General features: G+C 47.5%; 1 protein-coding gene, 1 long non-coding RNA gene and 1 pseudogene across 17 annotated transcripts in view; 1 reads left to right on the top strand and 2 right to left on the bottom strand.

Moving 5' to 3' along the window:
• STX3 (syntaxin 3) overlaps window positions 1-18,398 on the bottom strand; it is a 76,275-nt gene that overhangs the window by 36,675 nt on the left and 21,202 nt on the right. Inside the window, exon 1 of one of the 16 annotated variants that reach the window (XM_074336434.1) lies at window positions 4,691-5,183. The exons of 11 other annotated variants lie outside the window; for them this stretch is intronic. In XM_074336434.1, coding sequence (XP_074192535.1) covers window positions 4,691-4,720 — 30 coding nt within the window. In that variant the 5' untranslated portion in view covers window positions 4,721-5,183. Of the gene's footprint in view, window positions 1-4,690; window positions 5,184-18,398 lie in introns of those variants that run through there. 4 more of the 16 variants (XM_074336433.1, XM_074336436.1, XM_074336435.1 and 1 more) reach the window with 4 other exon arrangements.
• On the top strand, window positions 4,355-6,685 carry LOC109459527 (uncharacterized). The gene is made up of 2 exons (XR_002139406.2): window positions 4,355-4,761; window positions 5,189-6,685. It is a non-coding gene; the product is annotated as an uncharacterized LOC109459527 (long non-coding RNA).
• Window positions 13,400-14,099, bottom strand: LOC141572499 (olfactory receptor 10V1-like; annotated as a pseudogene).

The raw sequence follows: 18,398 nt of genomic DNA, 5'->3' as shown, positions 1-18,398 counted from the left end.
ACTGTAGCTGAAATGGTGATAACAATTAGTAATAGAACCATTGATCTTAAAGACAATAGGACCTAGGACACAGAGTCCATCTCATAAAAAAAACAAATGGGAGGTGGTTTCAAGCCCACTCCATGTTAACAAAAAAAACCCACTGACTTATTAGAAGAATGGTATTCCTCTACAAAGAAATATGCAGCCCATGCGGGTGGGGGGAATGGAGGAAGAACATTCTAGGCTGCAGTTCGAGAGCATTACCTGTAAAAAATGAGCTTTGGAAGATGGGTAGGAATTTTGACAAAAGGGGAAAGGAACACTGAAAGGGAGAGAGGACACGTGAACAGCTCACGCCAGTCCCCCAGCCTCCCCTTCACCCACAGGAATAAAAATAAAACTAATCCCCTTCTCTCATCCAAGCATTTTCTCTTCTGGCCTCTGGCTGATGGGTCTGTAATCCCTACTAAGTCTCTACGGCTCTCATCTCAGCTCTGCTTCTCCTCTGCTCACAGCAGCAGCTGTGCCAGGGAGAGAGGAGCTGAGGAAGAACTCACTGGCTGGTAGAAATCTTAACCACTGAAGGATGGAATCTCAGTGAAGAGATTCTCCAGTCAGGGTGTGAAGATGTGGTTGTGACCCAAAGCACCTGGCACACAGCAGGGGCTCTAGGTGTATTTATAGAATGAATTAAGCTTTAAAGCTCCATGGTCCCCAGGAACTCTGATCCCGCAGACACACTAGAACTTCAAATGGGGAAGGAGGCCAAAGACGAGACCTTTATTTAGGACACAAGACAGAACAAAAAGAGCAAAAAGTAAGGCGGGCCCCTAGAGCCCCAGGAGGTCAATTTCATGAGGTGCTGGCCTGGGAGGGGCCAGTACATCTCAAGTTGTTTCCAGTCCTCCATAGATCAATCACCCACAGGGTTGAGGGTCCTTCACCTCTATTCATACATCAGAGGCTTGTCTATTATCATTATCTACCTTTGATTGGGGGGGGGTCTCTTTTCATGAAATACAGCCTTTGTTTTCCCCATGTGACCATTTACCCTTTAAGACCAGGGCTTTGCATAATAATCCTGCCTAACACCATGCCCAGGAGGCTGAGGTCAAAAAGAATGAGGAAGAGCATGCCTGCCACACAGAGGTCAAACAACACTGGTCGAGGTGTGTACGTGACGCACAAAATCCAGGATCCTTGCCTTTCTTCTCAGGGGACTTTACATGCCCCTGATTTTAACCAGGACTTGAAGAGGGACCTGAGGTCAATCGTCACTTCTGAGAAGTGCCCCCACTCCCAAATGCCCTGTCCCCACCGCCCCGAGGCCGGCCAACAGGGTCTTCCTCCAACTGCTTCTCTCATAGGGATGGTAGCATTGTGTCTGTTTCTTGTGTGTCTCCTGATCTGACAGGGAACTTCCTAACACCCAGGAAAATGCGTTAATCACCATTACACCCCAGCCCCATCCCAGGGCCTGGGACATAGCAGGTGCTCAGTAAATGCTGAATGAAAAGAGGGCCAGGTACAAGCTTCCTGGACAGGTGTTACCCAGACTCGGTGGATCCAAAGTTCAGCGAGTGAGAAACAAGCAAGAACCGCCTAGTGAGACAGAGTGGGTGTAGGCGCTGCACATTCCTGGCTGGCCTGTCCGAGCCACTGAAGAAGCGGGCTTCTGAGACAGCCCCCGGGAGAAGCACGCAAGAGATGGGTCAGGTCTTGTGACCATGGCCTCGGGAAGGTATGCCCTAGGGCGTGGATGCTACTCCCAGCAGGTCAAGTTTGGGGAACTCACATTTACTGTGGTGGGTGATTATTCCGGATTATCTCATTTCACCCTCTCAATGACCTTAGGGGAAAGGTATGCGATCCACGTCACAGGTGCAACTCTGAGACCTCAATCCTATGGACTCCAGAGCCTAATGGGTGCTCGGTCCAGCCTCACAATGAAACAGTCTACACAACCACAGGTACTCAGGGTTGATGGAGGCCTTAACCCTCCTCATCTGCCTTCCCCCACGCCCCCACCTCTCAACGAGATTCTCAGATCCCTACAACATCCAACATCTCAACAAGCTTCTTGTTTCCCTCCCACACTTGAGGGTTCACAACCACCCACGCCCATCCTTGGGCAGCTCTGACCACTAAAAATGCTTCCTCCCCATCACCTTCACATCTTCTCGTGGTATCTACGCAGAGCAAAATTAATCTGCACATGACAGCCCTCCAGCTATCAGGAGGCAGTTATCACCTCGCCTCCCCCAGGGTTTAGAAAGATGCCGCAGAAAGAGATTGCACAGGCTGCTCAGTGTGAAATTGGTCTCATGAAGATTAACAAGTGTCTTTCCTTGATAAAAGGAATCAGAGAGAAAAGACAGTTATCTTGTTGCAGTGAGAGCTATCTATCTATCTCCAGTGGCAGGGAAGGAACTGGACTAGAAACCAAAATTTATATAGACCTTAGCAATAGTGTTCACCCAAAACATTACCATTGCCAGTAGGGGCTTCTGAGATCAACCAAACTCCTTGTTTTATGGAGGAGGAACAGAGAAGCAGAGAGGGAAAGTGACACAAAGGAACACAGCTATTAATTAAGTGGCAGGGCCACAATTAGTTAGAACCCTCTGAACCTGCAGCCCAGCCCTCTTTGCACCGAGTCACCACCTGTCTCCTGTTCCAAAACACTGGGGCACCCTGCTTTCAGAATAGCACTCTCATAATGACAGCACTCCCACAATACTGTACAATTTACAGTCTCACTTTCACCACAACCCCAAAAGGTAAAGGGAGGAAAGCCAGCATTAGCTCCATGTCACAGAGGGTAACAAGGAAGCTTGGAGAAGCAAAGGGACTTGATTGAGCTCCCAGGCTAACTGATTTTATACTTGGAATTCAAAGCTCAGGTAAGGCTCTTTGCTGTTTATTGAAAGGGGCCGTGGGGTATCTTCCTCTAGAAATGGATCCCTAACTAAGGGAACAGCTGCTTCTGCCTGCTGTTCAGTTTTGCATTGTTTATGACTGCTGGGTGTGCTGGCAGGGGAAGACCTTTAAAACCATCTCTCTTCCCTTTCTGCCTCCCCAACCAGCGTGCATCAGAGAAAGCGCACGGGGAAAGAGGTCTGGAGCCTGGGCGCCTCTCCTGGTGGGGCCCTGACCAGCTCTGTGGCCTGTGACATCCCCCCTGCCCAGGCTGAGCTCTAGTTTCCTCATCTACAAAAACAGGGGCAATACATTCTGCCCTGCTGGCCACTGGGATGTTGCAAAGCTCAGACAACAAAGAGCAAGTAGGAGGCAGGGAGCCTCACTCCTACAACAGTCCCTTGGCTCCTCTCACTTCCCCATTGCCCTGCCTCCTCTGCAATCCTTCCACCCCGAGCCGGTGAAACGGTCACGAAGGTCTCACCCAAGACAAGGGAGGAGAAAGAAAAACAATTGTGACATCCTCCTAGCAGTCTCTCACACTTGTATGAAGTCTCTATTTTTCCAAAACGGTTTAACAGTTCATAGCATTATATTTACCACTTATTAGTCCTCGATATGCCATGCACCACACAAAGGGCTCTGCATGCTCTCTTGGGGTTAATCCTCACAACCACTGGTGTTACAGATGACAAAACTTCGCCTCAGAGATTAAGGGATAGCTAGTAAGCAGTGGGGCCACGTACGAGGTTCCTGGACAGGTATCTGGACTCAGCCCCAGTGCTGTCCAGGCCCTGCTTCCCAAACGTTAATGTGTTCATGAATCACCAGGGAAGATGTGTGAATAATAAGATTCTGATTCTGTAGGTCCAGACTAGGGTTAGGCTTCTGCACATCTAACAAGCTCCCAAGTCAATAGACTACTTTGTGTCAAGGGCTAGATTTTAAATTCCATTAAGGTAGAGCCTGTGTCACCCAGTCCCCGGGGCTTAGTACTGGGCCTTCCCCTAGACTGCACTCAATAATTATTTGTTCAATGAGTCAATGAAGATCTGACTCAAAAACCTATGGAGGCTTTAACACGTATCTATTTAAGTCTCATTATGTCATCCGATCTCTTAACAATCTCCAAGGTATAATCACCCCCATTTGACAGATAAGGCAACAGGTCCAAAAGAGCCTGTAGGTTTTACAGCCTCCGTGCAGCAGGGCTGGAGGCAGGCTACCCTCAGATCCTTTGCCCCGACCACAGCTGTCCTGAGGACGCAGGGGAAATTAATAATTATAGCCTGCTGGATGAAAAGGAGTTGGACCCATCCTGGCACATAACTAGCGCACAGCTCGCGAGGTCACCGAGGAGCCCTGAGCTGCTCCCCGGGATAGGGGGCAGCCGGCTCGGCTTCCCGCAGGAGGGAAACAAGGAGGGTAAGAGGCAGCGGGGGCAGGTGGCGAGGTGACCCCGACCTCACAGAGAGCTCCTCTGGGCCCAAGCACACCCCGCCGATCCCAGCTCTGGACTCGCGCTGTCCAGCTTGGGGGTGGAAGAGGGAGGGGAGGCTAAAGGCATCCAGGGAAATCGCAGCCCAGCGATGAATCACAGGCACATGACCTGGGTGGCGAGGGGAGGGTGCGGAACCGGCGCGGGATGCGGCTGGGGCTTGGGGAGCGCAGGCCTCGCGCCCGGCCCCCCTGCAGCCTGGATGTGCGGAGGGATGGGAAGCCCCTCTCCCGCGCAGCTCCGCCCTCCGCAGCCCCGGCCCGCCGGGTTCCTGGGGGCAGCAGGACTCACAGCCTTCAGCTGCTCCAGCCGGTCCTTCATTCTGCTGCCCAGGCGCCCTGAGGCAGGTGACCGCGTCGCAGGTGAGCGGCCGGAAGTGGCGACCGGGCCCCGCCGGGGCGAACCAGCTACAGGCCCAGGTGGAGGCGGGCGGCGGCGGCCGGCTAGGAGCAGCGTCCGTGGCCAAGGGAGGCTCCGCCGCGCCGCCCCTCAGGCCCCGCCGGCGCTGCGCGCTCCAAATCCGGCTCCCGGGCGGGCGCCGGCGCGCAGCGCTGATCCTCCCGCGGACCCGCCCCTTACCTGGGCCGCGCCCCGCGCTCCTCCTTAAAGGGGCCTTGCCCCGCTGCCGCCGGCCCACCCACTACGTCTCACTCCACCTGCCCTAGCTCCGGGTCCCTCCAGGGATCCGAGGAGTCCCAGGACAGGGCCGAGTACTGGTAGATCCCCCGCAAGGCCCACGAAGTGCGAGTGGGTGTGTTTGACCTCAATTCCATCCTTTCCATTCCACAGCCATTCGCTACCTGTGCCAGGCTCTGTGCTACCTTTCAGCCCTCGACAGACTCATTCACCGCGAGGCGGGACGACGTTCCACACGGAAGTCTAAGACAATGTGATGTGTGCTAGGAGGGAGAGGGAGCAACTAATTCCGCCTGGGGGAAAGGGCACCCCCAACACGGAGTTTGCACAGTCTAGGGGACTAATAGAGGGTGTTCCTAGAGGAAATAACGAGATGAGGCGGGAGAGGGCCGGCTCAGGTGAAGCGTTCGGATTTCACGCTGCTGGCAGTCGGGACGGTTCAGAGAAATACAAGCAGTTCAACGTTGAAGTCAGGACACCTGCCACTAACCATTTGTATAACTTTGGGAAAGTCATTGTTTCCCTAAGGGACTGTTTTCGTATCTATAAATCAGCGATAACAGTTTGCTGTGAGGCCTGTGTGACAGAGGAGGTATGGTATGACTGATTCCTAAGGCATAGGTTCTAAGATACAGATGTTTGTATTGGAAATCTTAAGCCGAATCTCGACGTGGTGTAGAGATGCCCAGGTGGGTTGTATCTTCTGAAAAGGTGGGCGGCTTCTTCGCACTGCCCCTCCTTCTTCGATCCCCTCTCCTCGCCCCCACCCCCAGCCTCTCTACCCTCATTCCTATTGGTGATCTTTCTTGGAAACAAACGATACACCCAGCAGAGAGTGGCGCTCAATACACGATGGGACTGACAATCCGAAAATTCAATTCTCAAACCAGGAAAAAAATCTGCTCTATGTTTTCAGGTTAAAGGGCTGTAAATACTTTTCGTCATTCTAGCAGACCTTTGCCCTCTTCTGCGATCCTAGGGCGTGCTTCAAGCTGACTTCATCGCCTGTTATAAAGATACGGTCTGCACGCGGCCGGCTGTTTCAACTCTGCGATTCTCAGCCCTAATCCCCCCTCTCTAGTCCTAAACACTTCCGTCTACCGCAGGCGTTCGCTAGGTGGAGTTTTCCTCTAGCACAAGGAACGCTTCTGCGCCCCCTGGTGGTCATAAGTGGAAAAGGCGAGTAATTCAAAAATACATATACCAGATCCTTCTCTTAACAAATTTTTGTTGGGATAGCTTGGTCCTCGCGGTCCGGGAAAAGAGGGTCTCCTGAAGAAGACAGATATGTGAACAACTCTTTACAATAGAAGTCTGAAAAGGACCATAGAAAACCAATTGCACCGCCACCAGAAAAAAATTCATTTCATCTCTATGGACAAAAATCTTTTGCGTTACTATCAGTTTTCTACAATTTACAGAATTGTAAAATAGCTGCAAGACCATAAAAGACAAAGACTATTATAAAATCAGATAACCCAGAAACGTGCATTAGACAAGGACTAGCGTGCCGGTAATTTTTTTTTTCCATTTAAATTTTTTGAGTTTTTCCAGACACTCCCAAGGAAGCATCTTCCCTGAATGAACAGTTCCAATTGTTGCTTAAATATTTGTTACACAGAATTAAAATTTTCCTCCCTGAAAATTCCACCACTGTTTCTTGCTCATTTCCTTTGTCCAAACACTTAAGAAATTTAATCTGTCCTTCGCAAGATGGGCTTTCCACACAGAAAAAGTTATGGGGCAGTAGAACAGTTGCTGACACATAGCCCGGAGGCGTAAGCTCTAGACAGAGTTGCTGCCACAAAACAGCTGTCAGCTGTCACACAGTCTATTTTCTCACTTTTCAAATAAGGGGGAGGATCAAAACTAATGATACCCAAACTTTTCAAGATCGAGGATATCATATACTCATATTCTTTATTTTCACTTGCACATTTTGAAAGATTTCATATCCCTAACAAAATATATTTACTAGGTAACAAGAAAGTTGGTTTCCTCAAGCTCATAGATACGGAGAACAGACTGGTGGTTTATAGAGGTGGGGTGGGGGCAAAATGGGTGAAGGAGGTCGAAAGGTATAAACTTCCAGTTATAAGATGAGTAAGTTCTGGGGATATAATGTACAGCATGGTGACTATAGTTAACAATACTGTGTTGTATATTTGAAAGATGTTAAGAGAATAGATCTTAAAAGTTCTCATCATAAGAAAAAATTGTAACCATGTGAGGTGATGGATGTTAACTAAATTTATGTAGTCATTTCACAATATATACATAAATCATTATGTTGTGAACCTTAACCTAATACAGTGTTATACATCATTTATATCTCAATAAAACTGAGGGGTGTAGGATTTGGTTTCTAGGAGACGATGTTGTCATGAAGAAAAAAGATGACCTTTTGGTTAACCTATGTGGCCATACAGAAATGACTACACGATTTCCTTATTTTTTCAAACACTGAAAACAGTGTTTAAACAGAAAGGGCCCGCTTAACTGAAATTGGAGTCCAGAAATCCAGGAAGGGAAGCATCAGCAGAGTTTTTATTGTGTCATTCTATTTGATGGTAGTTGTTATAGACTTCCAGCCTTCTTTAAAACTACTAGTAGGTATGAACCCTATTTTGTTCATTTTATATTAACATTATTAGTATTTGCTCTTTCCTGACAGGCAGAAGTCTGGATTCCACCTGCTAGTTGGGTACAAGAAATAAAAAAAAGTCAAGTAACTGCTAGACATGGGACTTGAGCAAGGGGAGTCCCTGGGCAGGTGAGGAAAACTTGATATTGAGCCCAAGTGGACTATAGGGTCTCCATGTGGGTGGCCAGTGACTTATGGTTCCAGGTTCAGTAGGGGTCCCTATTTCTAATGTAGCTTCACTTTTCTACCCCACAGTGGTACTCGGTGTCCCACCCACCAGATCTTAGTGTAGTGTCTTCCCCATTAAACAGGGTCAGGATTAATTCAAGTGTTTGCATTTGGGTTATAAATAAGTCAGCCAACACTTAATTTTTACCTTTATAAACAAACCAAAGATAGAATCCTGGGACTTGGGGTTCCTCTTCCCTCTCTCTCCTCCCTCTAAGTTTACTGCATTCCCACTGGAGAGAAAGACTGAGCCTTAACCCATCTTGACCTCCAGAGCCTGTTGTGTAACAGGTGAGACCACTCTCTGGCTGGTGTACCTTGAGGCGGTGTCTCCAAGGTGTGGTGTTCAATAGAAAGAGATAAGAGGAGCTAGAGAATTAACTGGAAGATTCTTTCTATTTCCCCATACCAACTCTTCCCTGCTGCAGGAAGGATGGAGAATAACCAGGATGGAGAACAAAATTCCTGACTTTTAGTTTTCGCCCCCTTATAGTTTGTATTAGTTATCTATGGCTGCGTAACAAATTGCCCTAAAACCTAGCAGCTTAAAACAACAAACTATTATCCTATAGTTTCTGTGATCCAGGAATCCAGGTGCAGCTTAGCTGGGTGCCTCTGTGTCAAGATCTTTCACAAGACTGCAGTTAAGGTGTTGGCTGGGCCTATAGTCTCATTTCCTGGCTTTCCTGGGGAAAGATCTGCTTCGAAGGTCACTCAAATGGTTGTTGGACTGAAGTTCTCTGTTCCTCCCTGGCTGTTGGCTGGAGGCTATCCTCAGTTCCTTCCATGTGGCCTTCCCTTGGGGCAGCCCACAGCATGGCAGCTGGCTTCCATTAGAGCAAGCAGGTGAGAGAGAGAGAGAGAGAATGAGAAAGAGTAAGATGGATGGAAGCCACATTGTTTTTGTCACCTAATCTCAGATGTAATATCCCATCACTTTTGCCGTAGTCTATTCATTAGAAGTGAGTCACTAGGTTCAACCTGCACTCAAGGCAAAGGCAGGAAGACCAGGAGCCATCTAGGTGGCTGCCTGGTACATAATTCAAATCCCAGTTAATGCCAGTTATGCTGTTTCACCTCGCAGAGATCTCCTCCCCCATATCCGACCGGGAAAACTCTAACCCATCCTCCAGGCCTCACCCTCAGGACTGACAAGTTCCCTCGAGCGTACCTCTGTGACACCTTGGACTTCTCCATCATAGTTGCCACCACACCAATTACCTGGCCACAGGTCTATTTCCTGCCCCTTCTGTAAGTTCTGTAAGGGCAGCAGCCTTGCCTCCTCACTGATGTGGACCCAGACCCAAGCATAGGGCCAAAAATGTACTAGGCCTTCAGTATATGTTTACGGAATTATTAACTGAATGTTCTTATAATACGACTCCGTTAATGTCTTTCTTCTCATTACAAAGAGTAGGGAGTCCACATTTTCCTTAGAATGGCATTCAAACCATTGCCCAATCTGGCCTCAGTTCCACGTACTGTCTGTCACTCCCTGACACACACAGCCCCACCATCAGCCTCACCAAATACCCACCTCTTCTCTGAACCTAACGTGCCCAGGACTTGTCACCTACCTCTGCCTGAGACGACGTGCTTTTCCCATTTCAGGGCTGGCAAATCCTGACGCCTCCTCACCCAAGACTGAAGCCATCTCCAGTTCACTCGGGTGGTCTCCTGGGCCTGTCTGCCCACCGGCCCCCAACAGTACTTGTTCTGATCTCTTTTTAATCATTATTATTAGTTTCAGTTGTACAAAACAATGCAATAGTTAGACATTTACACCCCTCACAAAGTGATAACCCCCCACTCCCAATCTATTGCCCCTCTGGCATCGTATGTAGCTATTACAATTCCATTGACTCTATCTGATCTCTTTTTAAAGCGCACCCTGTGCTGTCTTGTACCTGGTTGCTTACACATCTGTCTCCCTGGCAGACCAAGGAGTGCTTGACAGCAACGACCAGTATATTATTCACCTGCCAGAGCTACTGTGAAGTAGGTGCACTGCAAATATTTGGAGAATAAATCAAATAGCTGGCTACTAACACACACACACACACACACACATACACACACAATCTCTCGCACATACACACACTACCTAAGGACCCTTCTCTCCTCTCCCTAAGGAAGAAAGAAGATCCTTCCTGGATCCTGGCTCTTTAAATGCAATTGTAACTCCACGTGTCTTGAAGGATGAACTCTGTCATTGAACTGAGTTTTCAACATAATAAGTTTTGTTTATAAAGATGTTTTATAGCATGTTGTTCAGATGCTTTTCTAACATGAATCTCCACATCCACATACCACATACCTATGTCAATGATTTAACAATATAAATAATTTGCACCATGTAAATTTTTTTTTATTTTTATATAAACTTCTCAATCTGGGGAGCCAGAGATCATATGGTCCTATTTATGTGAAGAGTGACTCAGTGGGAGCCTCATACACGGGAGCCTGCTGGCATTCTGAGCTACAGAAGACATGTTTGTTTCTTACAGAACCTTTGAAACACCTGTCAAAAGTAACAGGCTCAACATAGTGGATCACAGGTGAAAAGCAAATGAATAATTATGGTTTTAAACTTTTGTAATTTTAAAAATAAGCCATCTATTGTATTTATCTATTTGGATGCTTGAATAACCGTGCTGAATCTTTTATTATACTTTTTCAGTTTTCTCTCTCTCTCTCTCTCTCTCTCTCTCTCTCTCTGTCTCTCTCTCGGATCTCACAGTAACTCAGGGAAGCAGTTAGAGCAAATATTATTGTCCTCACTTTATTATAAATTAAGTACAGAACATGAAGTGATTTTCCCAAGTGCTCATAGGATACTGACAGCATTCTGGGAGAGGTAGTGGTTTTGTGCCCAGGCTTTGAAACCAAAATGCCCAGGGCAAATCTCAGTTCTGCCTTTCCTGGCTGAGTGACCTTGATTTAAGCTCCCTGTGTCTCAGCTTCCTTATTTGTAAGCAGAGCTAATGATACTACCCATCTCATGGGTTTGGGGTAAGATAAATGGGTTAATATATTGCAATCATTAATTCCCTTATTCAATCACTTGAAAAGGACCCTAATCACCAATGACAACCACACTTCTTTTCTCAAAGAGCACAGAGAATTGAAAAATGCCCGGAATATTTCAAAAGTGAAATAACCCTCTTGATACTCAGCATCAGCTAATGTAGCATTTTCAACGCAGGGTCAACTGGATAAAACATTTCAAGAGATACTCCATGGGATAAAAGAGTTTGGTGGCCACAGAGTTCAGAACACATGGCGAAATGCATCCCTCATCTTGGGGGAGTCATGACTGCACGTTGGCATGTCACAGCACTGAGTAAACCACCAGTTTTAGTTTGAGCAGCACAGTATCCCTCACACTTGTTGGCCTGCATAATGTTTATTTGCCCCCAAAGACCTAATTTGGACGTGACCAGTGTCCTACAGATAACACTGACCTCGGAAAATATTGGGTAGGACACAGGAGAGGAAGCAAGTGTCTGTAAGTGAACCAAAGAAGATCCCCAAAGGGTTCTTGTCTTTCAAAGGAAGAAAGTAACACTTTGGTTACATATCATTTGAATTCTGGTCCTGGTTTCTGACTCTTAGGCCTGTGATACATTTTCAGAAAAACATAGAAGAAAATTTTTGTAGCCCACTTTTTATGCTTTTTCCAGCTAAGGAAACAGAGGCACGGAGAGCTGATTCCCTGTTCTCGTGCCCCTCCAGTTCCTTCCTTCAGAAATGCCCCTCTTGTTCCGCTTTGTTCACGCAGAGACCTGGAGGCCTGTCATGGTGCAGCTCAAATGCCACCTTCCGCATCGCACTCGCCTGATTCCCTTGACTGTCCCTCCTTTGGAAGCTCATAGTATTGTATCACGTAGCCCTTGGTGTCATCAGAGTTCATGTTCTTAAATCCCACTAGGCTTTTAACTTCCTTCGAGGCAGGAGCTGCCCCACGCTTACCTTTCCAGAGCCTGCTCCACCTCCCACAGGTATGTACGTAGTACATAGCAGAGTTCAAGTTCAGTGATTGCTTAGTGTCCTGTGGAATGAATAAACCACTCGATACGCAATGGGTGGAAGGGTGAAGGAGCTTCCTCTACCCTACCAATAGATAGTAATCACCTCTGCTCTGATGCACTTGCCGTGAAACGAATGGTCATGGAAATGACTGCCCTCCTGCTCAGAGCCATGTAGAGTCCTTTCCCCTCCTCACTGTATCCCGTCAGGGTCTGTTTGCGCAGAAGTAGCTTTGCTCTACCCAAATCAAGATCCGAGCACCACCTCCCTCCTACAGAGAGGCTCAGTTACCAAAGCAATTTTTCCATATTATACATACGTAGCTAGCGTCTTAGTCCACTCGGGCTGCTCTGGCACCATACCACAGGCTGGTGGCTTCTCAACAAAAGTAATTTATTACTCACAGTTCTGGAGCTGGCAGTCTGAAATCAGGGTGGTTGAGTGAGGCTCTTCTGGGTCGTGGGCTCCTCGCTGTGTCCTCCTGTGACAGAGGAACTAGGGAGCTCCGTGGGGTCTCTTTTCTAAGGGCACTAATCCCATGATGAGGGGTCTGCCCTCATGATCTAGTCACCTCCCAAAGGCCCCACCTCCTAATACCACCCCCTTGGGCCTTAGCATTTCAACAGATGAACTGGGCTGAAGGAGCACATACAGTCAGACCCTAACAGCTAGTGATAAAGAATATGAGGGTGTGAAGGTGTGTGTGTGTGTGTGTGTGTGAGAGAGAGAGAGAGAGAGAGAGAGAGAGAGAGAGAGAGAGAGAGAGAAAGAATGACTGAAGAAAAGGACAGGGAATAGAAAGGAGAATGAACAGGCATGGGGAGAGTGATTTAGAGGCAGACTAACACAGAGACAGATAGAGTTGGAGACAGATTAGCTCCGCGTATCGAGGTAAGAAACAAGAAACTACCAAAACTTTTAAACTCCAGAGCTTTTCCTATCACCTTTTCCTGGAAGAGAATTTAGGATGAAAGATAAATAATTCAAACGGGTATAAACTCAGCATTTACACCATGAGAATCATGAGAGGATGGTTGGGATGGTCCCAATTTGGTTTCTATCTTATTCTTGGCTCTGCCCCTGCTCAGATGTGCTAAGAACCTGAGCACTACATCTGGAGAGAAGTCCAAAGTAGGATACAAACTTTACATGTGACGGTGAGATAGTAATAATGACATTCACTACTGTATCTCCCTTTGTCATAAAGCATTTGCACTTGATGTATCTTGGTCCTCATCACTACCCCAGAATTTGGGTCTTGTGGGCACTTGAATTCCCATTTTAGAGATGAGGAATCTGAGGCTGAGAAAAGGAAAATGACTTTTCAAAAACAATATAACCAGGAAGAAATAACAGGACAAGACCAATGACCTCCTAGCCCCAGGTCCTCATCTTTCAGGAAGCATACCCATTGGCGTTTGCCCACAAATGTTGTAGTGGACCGCCCAGGGCATTTGTCGTGTTTAGGACAATGGGAACCCCCTCACTGCTCCCTTCAAAGCACCCTCAAGCCCTCTGTTCCTCAAGCTGTAGACCTAGGGGCTTGGCACAGGGACGATGAATGTGTAAACCATAGACACTACCTGGCCCCTCTCAGGACAGCAGCTGGAGCTGGGGCACAGGTGGGTGAGGCTTCCACAGCTGTGCTGCAGCAGGACCCCAGTCAGGTGGGAGGGCAGGTGGAGACGGCCTGTGCCTCCCTCCGCAGAGCAGATCCTCGGGATGGCAACCACAGTGACAATATGCGCGCGAGAGAAAAACAGGAAGAGGCTGGTGAGGACAATGACACTCACCACAAACAGAGTGGCTTCCTGTACCCAGGTATCTGCACGGGCCAGTCCCATGGCAGGGAGGACATCGCCACAGAACAGGCTGAGTTCTCTGCTGCTGCAGAGGGGAGTCAGAACTTGAGCACACTCAGCTTCCTGGCCGAGACCCCAGCTCATGATGAGTGTGTAACACAGACGGTGACAGATGGCCACCAACCAGCCAACAGAATGCAGTCAGTGCTGCCCAGGAAGATGAAAAAGAAGGCCTGGGCACCACAGCCAGGCAGAGCGATGGGGCTTCTCTCCGTGGTCGGGATGCTGGCCCGAGGCAGAGGGCAATGGTGGCAGAGGTGCAGACCTCCAGAGCAGCTTAGGTGGCCAGGAGGAAGTACATGGGGGTGTGGAGAGACGACCCAGGTGATGAAGGACATGGAGGCACTGCCACTGAGGCTGACCAGACACAAATAACCCGGAACGTCACAGAAATCAGTGTCTGCTCCGCGGAGTTTGGAGAAGGGGCGGAGGTGGTCATGGATCATCCGTGTTTGGTTTGCCTCCTGCATGTAGTCAACACGTGGGACCTGACAGAGGCACAGGCGCTGCCCCCTGAAGGGACACAGAGCCTCTGCAGTGACCCATTCAGCCCCTAGCCTCGCCCTTCCTGGATCTCCTCCATTCCAACCGTCGCTACCTCCAGTCTGAATTCAGCAGCTCACTTCAACAACACGTGTGTTTGCTTGTGATCACCCAGAAGTACTTCTCCACTGAAATCTTTTTTTTTAACTGTGGTAAAATATACATTATGTAATATTTATCATTGTAACCATGTGTAAGTGTACAATTTGTGACATTAAATACATTCACAATGCTGTGTAACTGTCCCCTCTATCTATACCCCAAATTTTGTTATAATCCCCAACAAAAACTCTACCCATTAAACAAGAACTTCCCATTATCTCCTCCCCCTGCCCCTAGTAACCGCTCTCCTACTTCCTATCTCTATGAACTTGCCTATTCTAGGTATTCATGTAAGTGAAATAACACAGTATTTGTCCTTCTATGTCTGGATTATTTCACTAAGCACAATGTTTTCAAGGTCCGTCCACATGGTCGTATATATCAAAATGTTTGCGTTCCTTTCTATGGATGAATAATATTCCATTGTGTGTGTCTGCACCACATTTTGTTTTCCCATTCATCTCTGCATGGACACCTGGATTCTTCCCACCTTTTAGCTACTGTGAATAATGCTGCTGTGGACATTGGTGTACAGATGTCTGTTTGAGTCACAGTATGCCATTCCCAGACCACAAAGCCCCCTATTCCCTGAATCCCCTGCCTGGCTGTCAAGAGCACAGCCTCTGGGGTGAGACCATTTAGGTCCTAATCCCTGATCTGCCATTGACCAATGGTGTGATCTTGAGCAAGTTTTGGAAGCTTTGTACTTCAATTTCTCCATCTATAAAGACAGCAGGACACAACTTTTAAAATTGTTGTCAGAAGTAAATGTTTCTGCCCCCTCCTCAAACTCTCCACAAACGTTAGCAATAGTCATTAATGTGATTCTTCGCCCACCTTTTCGAGACCACCTTAATGCCTCCAGTTGTCCCAAATAAGCCTCCTTTGGGCTTTACTCCCTGCCCCATCCAACCAAGACCTGTCTATGGTCCATGTCTTCCATTAGTCTTTGCCAATATCATCACCATTCTTAGCTCATTGACCTTTTGTCAACCCTGTTACCTTCTATAATATCCAACATCTCTATTCCAAGCTGAACATAACTGAAGATCACGCAATTCTACTGACTGGTACCCCAGTAGAGATAGAGTGACATTACCAACCCCAGCACTGTCCCCAGTCTTCTGAGTCATTCCTCCTTCTTGTCTCCACCAAGACTAGTGCAAATTTCCCTGGTCTCTTCAGGTCCTTGCTTCTGCTGCCACCTCTCTCATTGACAGTAGTCGACCCAGCTTCCAACTACACAGAAAAGAATAACAGAAGCTACCTGGAGGCAACTCATTTCATTCTCACTAGCTCTGGACCCATAACATTCTCTGACTATCCATATACCTGATAAGAAAAAAAGCCTGAGATGTCCTAAATCATTGTAGGCTGGAGGGCGGAAGAGACAAGAGAGGTAAATCAGTTAACAACTGCAGGGCACAACCAGCAAAAGCTGCTCACATTCCTGAATGCATGTTGGAACTTTGCGTTAACTTCCAAGTGCCTTTTTCTGAGATTATCTAGAGAGAACAGATGAGTAGCCAACCACCAGGTGCCACCGCATGTTGCTTATGCATGAACTTTCTGGACTATTGCCCACCACCAATCCAAAGGAGAAAGCACATCTTCTACGGACTCTGTGCCTGTCCCAGAACGAGTCCCACTTCATCTTCTGCCACCTCCTTTATCTATAGCAAATGTAAACTCTTTCAAAAGAACTTACATCTTTCTTTCCCAAATTGTTCCATAAAAGAGCCCCGCCAATCCCAGGATGGCAGACATGTTTGTCTTCTCCAATGAGTCCTGCTGCTGGTGGTTTAGATTGCAGGCCCTAGGACCCGTTCCTTTTATGGCGGGCATTTGGCTCAATAAACCTTCTTTTAGAAAAGATTTTGGTCATGAAGGTGTTTTTTGTTGAACATACCCATAATACATTCTCAATATGACTATGTAGAGTGTCCCTTCTCCTCTGCAAAGCTTATGTTCTCCGTCCCTCCTGCTTCCTCTGGGATCTTTCTCCGCAAGTTATTCTCTCTCTCATCCAATATCTGCCTCTGCTCCCCGCTCTACATCAACTTTATCTGCCGTGGTGAAAATACAGCTTCCCTCAATCTTACATTCTCTTCCAGTGCTGCCCTGTCTCCTTCCATCCCAACCATTTCCTGTTCCTTCTTTAGCACAGGCAGTCTGGTGTCCATCTTACTCCCTGAGACCACTCTACTGAAGGTCACCAATGACTTCCATTTGCTGAATCCAGTCGAGACTTTTGACTTGAATGTCTGTAGCATTTGAGGCGGTTGGATACTCCCCTTTCCTTGGAAGTCCACACCCCGGGCCTCTGCGATACTGTTCTACCCAGACCCTCTTCCTAGCTCTCTGGACTCTCCATTCCTGTCACTTTCAGAAACTGCTCCTCCTCTTAGTGATTTGGAAAAGGGAGGTTTTGTTGGTCCTTCGAGGCCTGCCCCCGAGATTCACTCTCCACCCTGCTCTGCCCCAGGGTTGGCTGGTCACTAAGGACTACCTCACCCCATGGCTTCTGCTTGGGTTTGGCCAATGAGAGGTACTTGGAGGAGAATGAACAGTAGCATAGACAGAGAGGGTATTTTACACGCACACTACTAGTAGTAGTACTAGTGCTACTGGAACTACTACTACTACTACTGCCACCCCCTTCTCCCTCTACCACCATATTCTATGACCACAGCTTTGGTTGGGTGGCCATCTTCCACGGCTCCAGATTTTGCTGGGATCCAATCACACTGTCCTGTCACTTTGTCATTTCAGGCCCAACAGTGGAAACAGCTTCCCAGCATTGTTAGCCCTTGCATTCCTCAGCATTCCTCCTAGGAACCCTTAATCCTGCCCTCACCTCCATAAATGGTCCCGACATTAAACACCAAAAGTCCTGTCCACAAGGACTAGCATAGATGGGGTTTTAATAGACGATTGTTGAATGCATAAAGGAAAAGAATCTTACATTTTAATTTATTTTAGAATCTCTCTGCCATTTTCTTTCCACTGCCTGTGATCGGTAGGAAAGAATTTCGGGCAGGTTTGTATAGAATCCAAAACAACATATGCCAACGACACACAGAGACGCCCACCAGACCACATTACTACAGAAACAAAAACTGACACTTGGCCTTGCTTCCAATCATTAAGCACTTCACATACCACAGTAAGGGGGGACAAAACAATTTGCACCCTGAGTTAAACCAAAACTAACAGGATCACCCTGGCTGGTTTTGGACCCCCACAAGAATGTATTTTTGCTTATTTTTCTGTGATGTCTAAAGATACGTGATGACCTTTGTGAATATGATAATCATGTAAGGATGCTGTTGTTTTTCACCATAAACAGAATAACGCAACCTTCGTATTCTTGCTAATTGCAGCTTTTCCCTTTGAATATTTGTTTTGTTCTTGCTTCTGGCAAGACAGTCCTTTGAAAGTCTGGCTCCCTGCGAGCTCTTCAAGAAAAATTTTTCTTTCCTTTCCTAAATGCTTCTGCCTCTGCCTTGTCATTTGTTTGTCACAGCCTTATGTAGGGTAGGAGAGTTGGAAGGTCGTTCCGTCATGGTAGGAAGATTCTCATCTGGAAGTTTCTAGAAGTGTTGTTCCCTGAGAATTTTAATTCTTGTCTGGGAGCAGCAGCAGGAGGAGCACACAGCCAGCTGCCTCTTGCGTCATGCAGTGCGGCATGAGAAGCTACGCAGTGTGCCCTCTGCTCTGAATATTTGAGCTCCGTGAATGGAATACTAAGGTACGAGTCAGCCACAAGAAAGAGGACTATTATCTATAACCAGGAGCCTCACTGCTCCTTTAATATGTTTGCTCCTGTGTTCACTTGTTTATTACTGTCCCCTCCACAGACTCTAAGCTCCATGAGGGCACGGGCTGGTTCCACTCCACTCTAATGCCCAGCCCAGTGCCAGCACCAGCACCATGTAGCTTTGTATCGACGTGA

The sequence above is a fragment of the Rhinolophus sinicus genome, linkage group LG06 (genome assembly GCF_036562045.2).
Source record: "Rhinolophus sinicus isolate RSC01 linkage group LG06, ASM3656204v1, whole genome shotgun sequence".
Classification (NCBI taxonomy): Eukaryota; Metazoa; Chordata; class Mammalia; order Chiroptera; family Rhinolophidae; genus Rhinolophus; species Rhinolophus sinicus.
The sequence above is the reverse complement of the archived record's forward strand: the minus strand, read 5'-3'. Positions and strand labels throughout refer to the sequence as shown.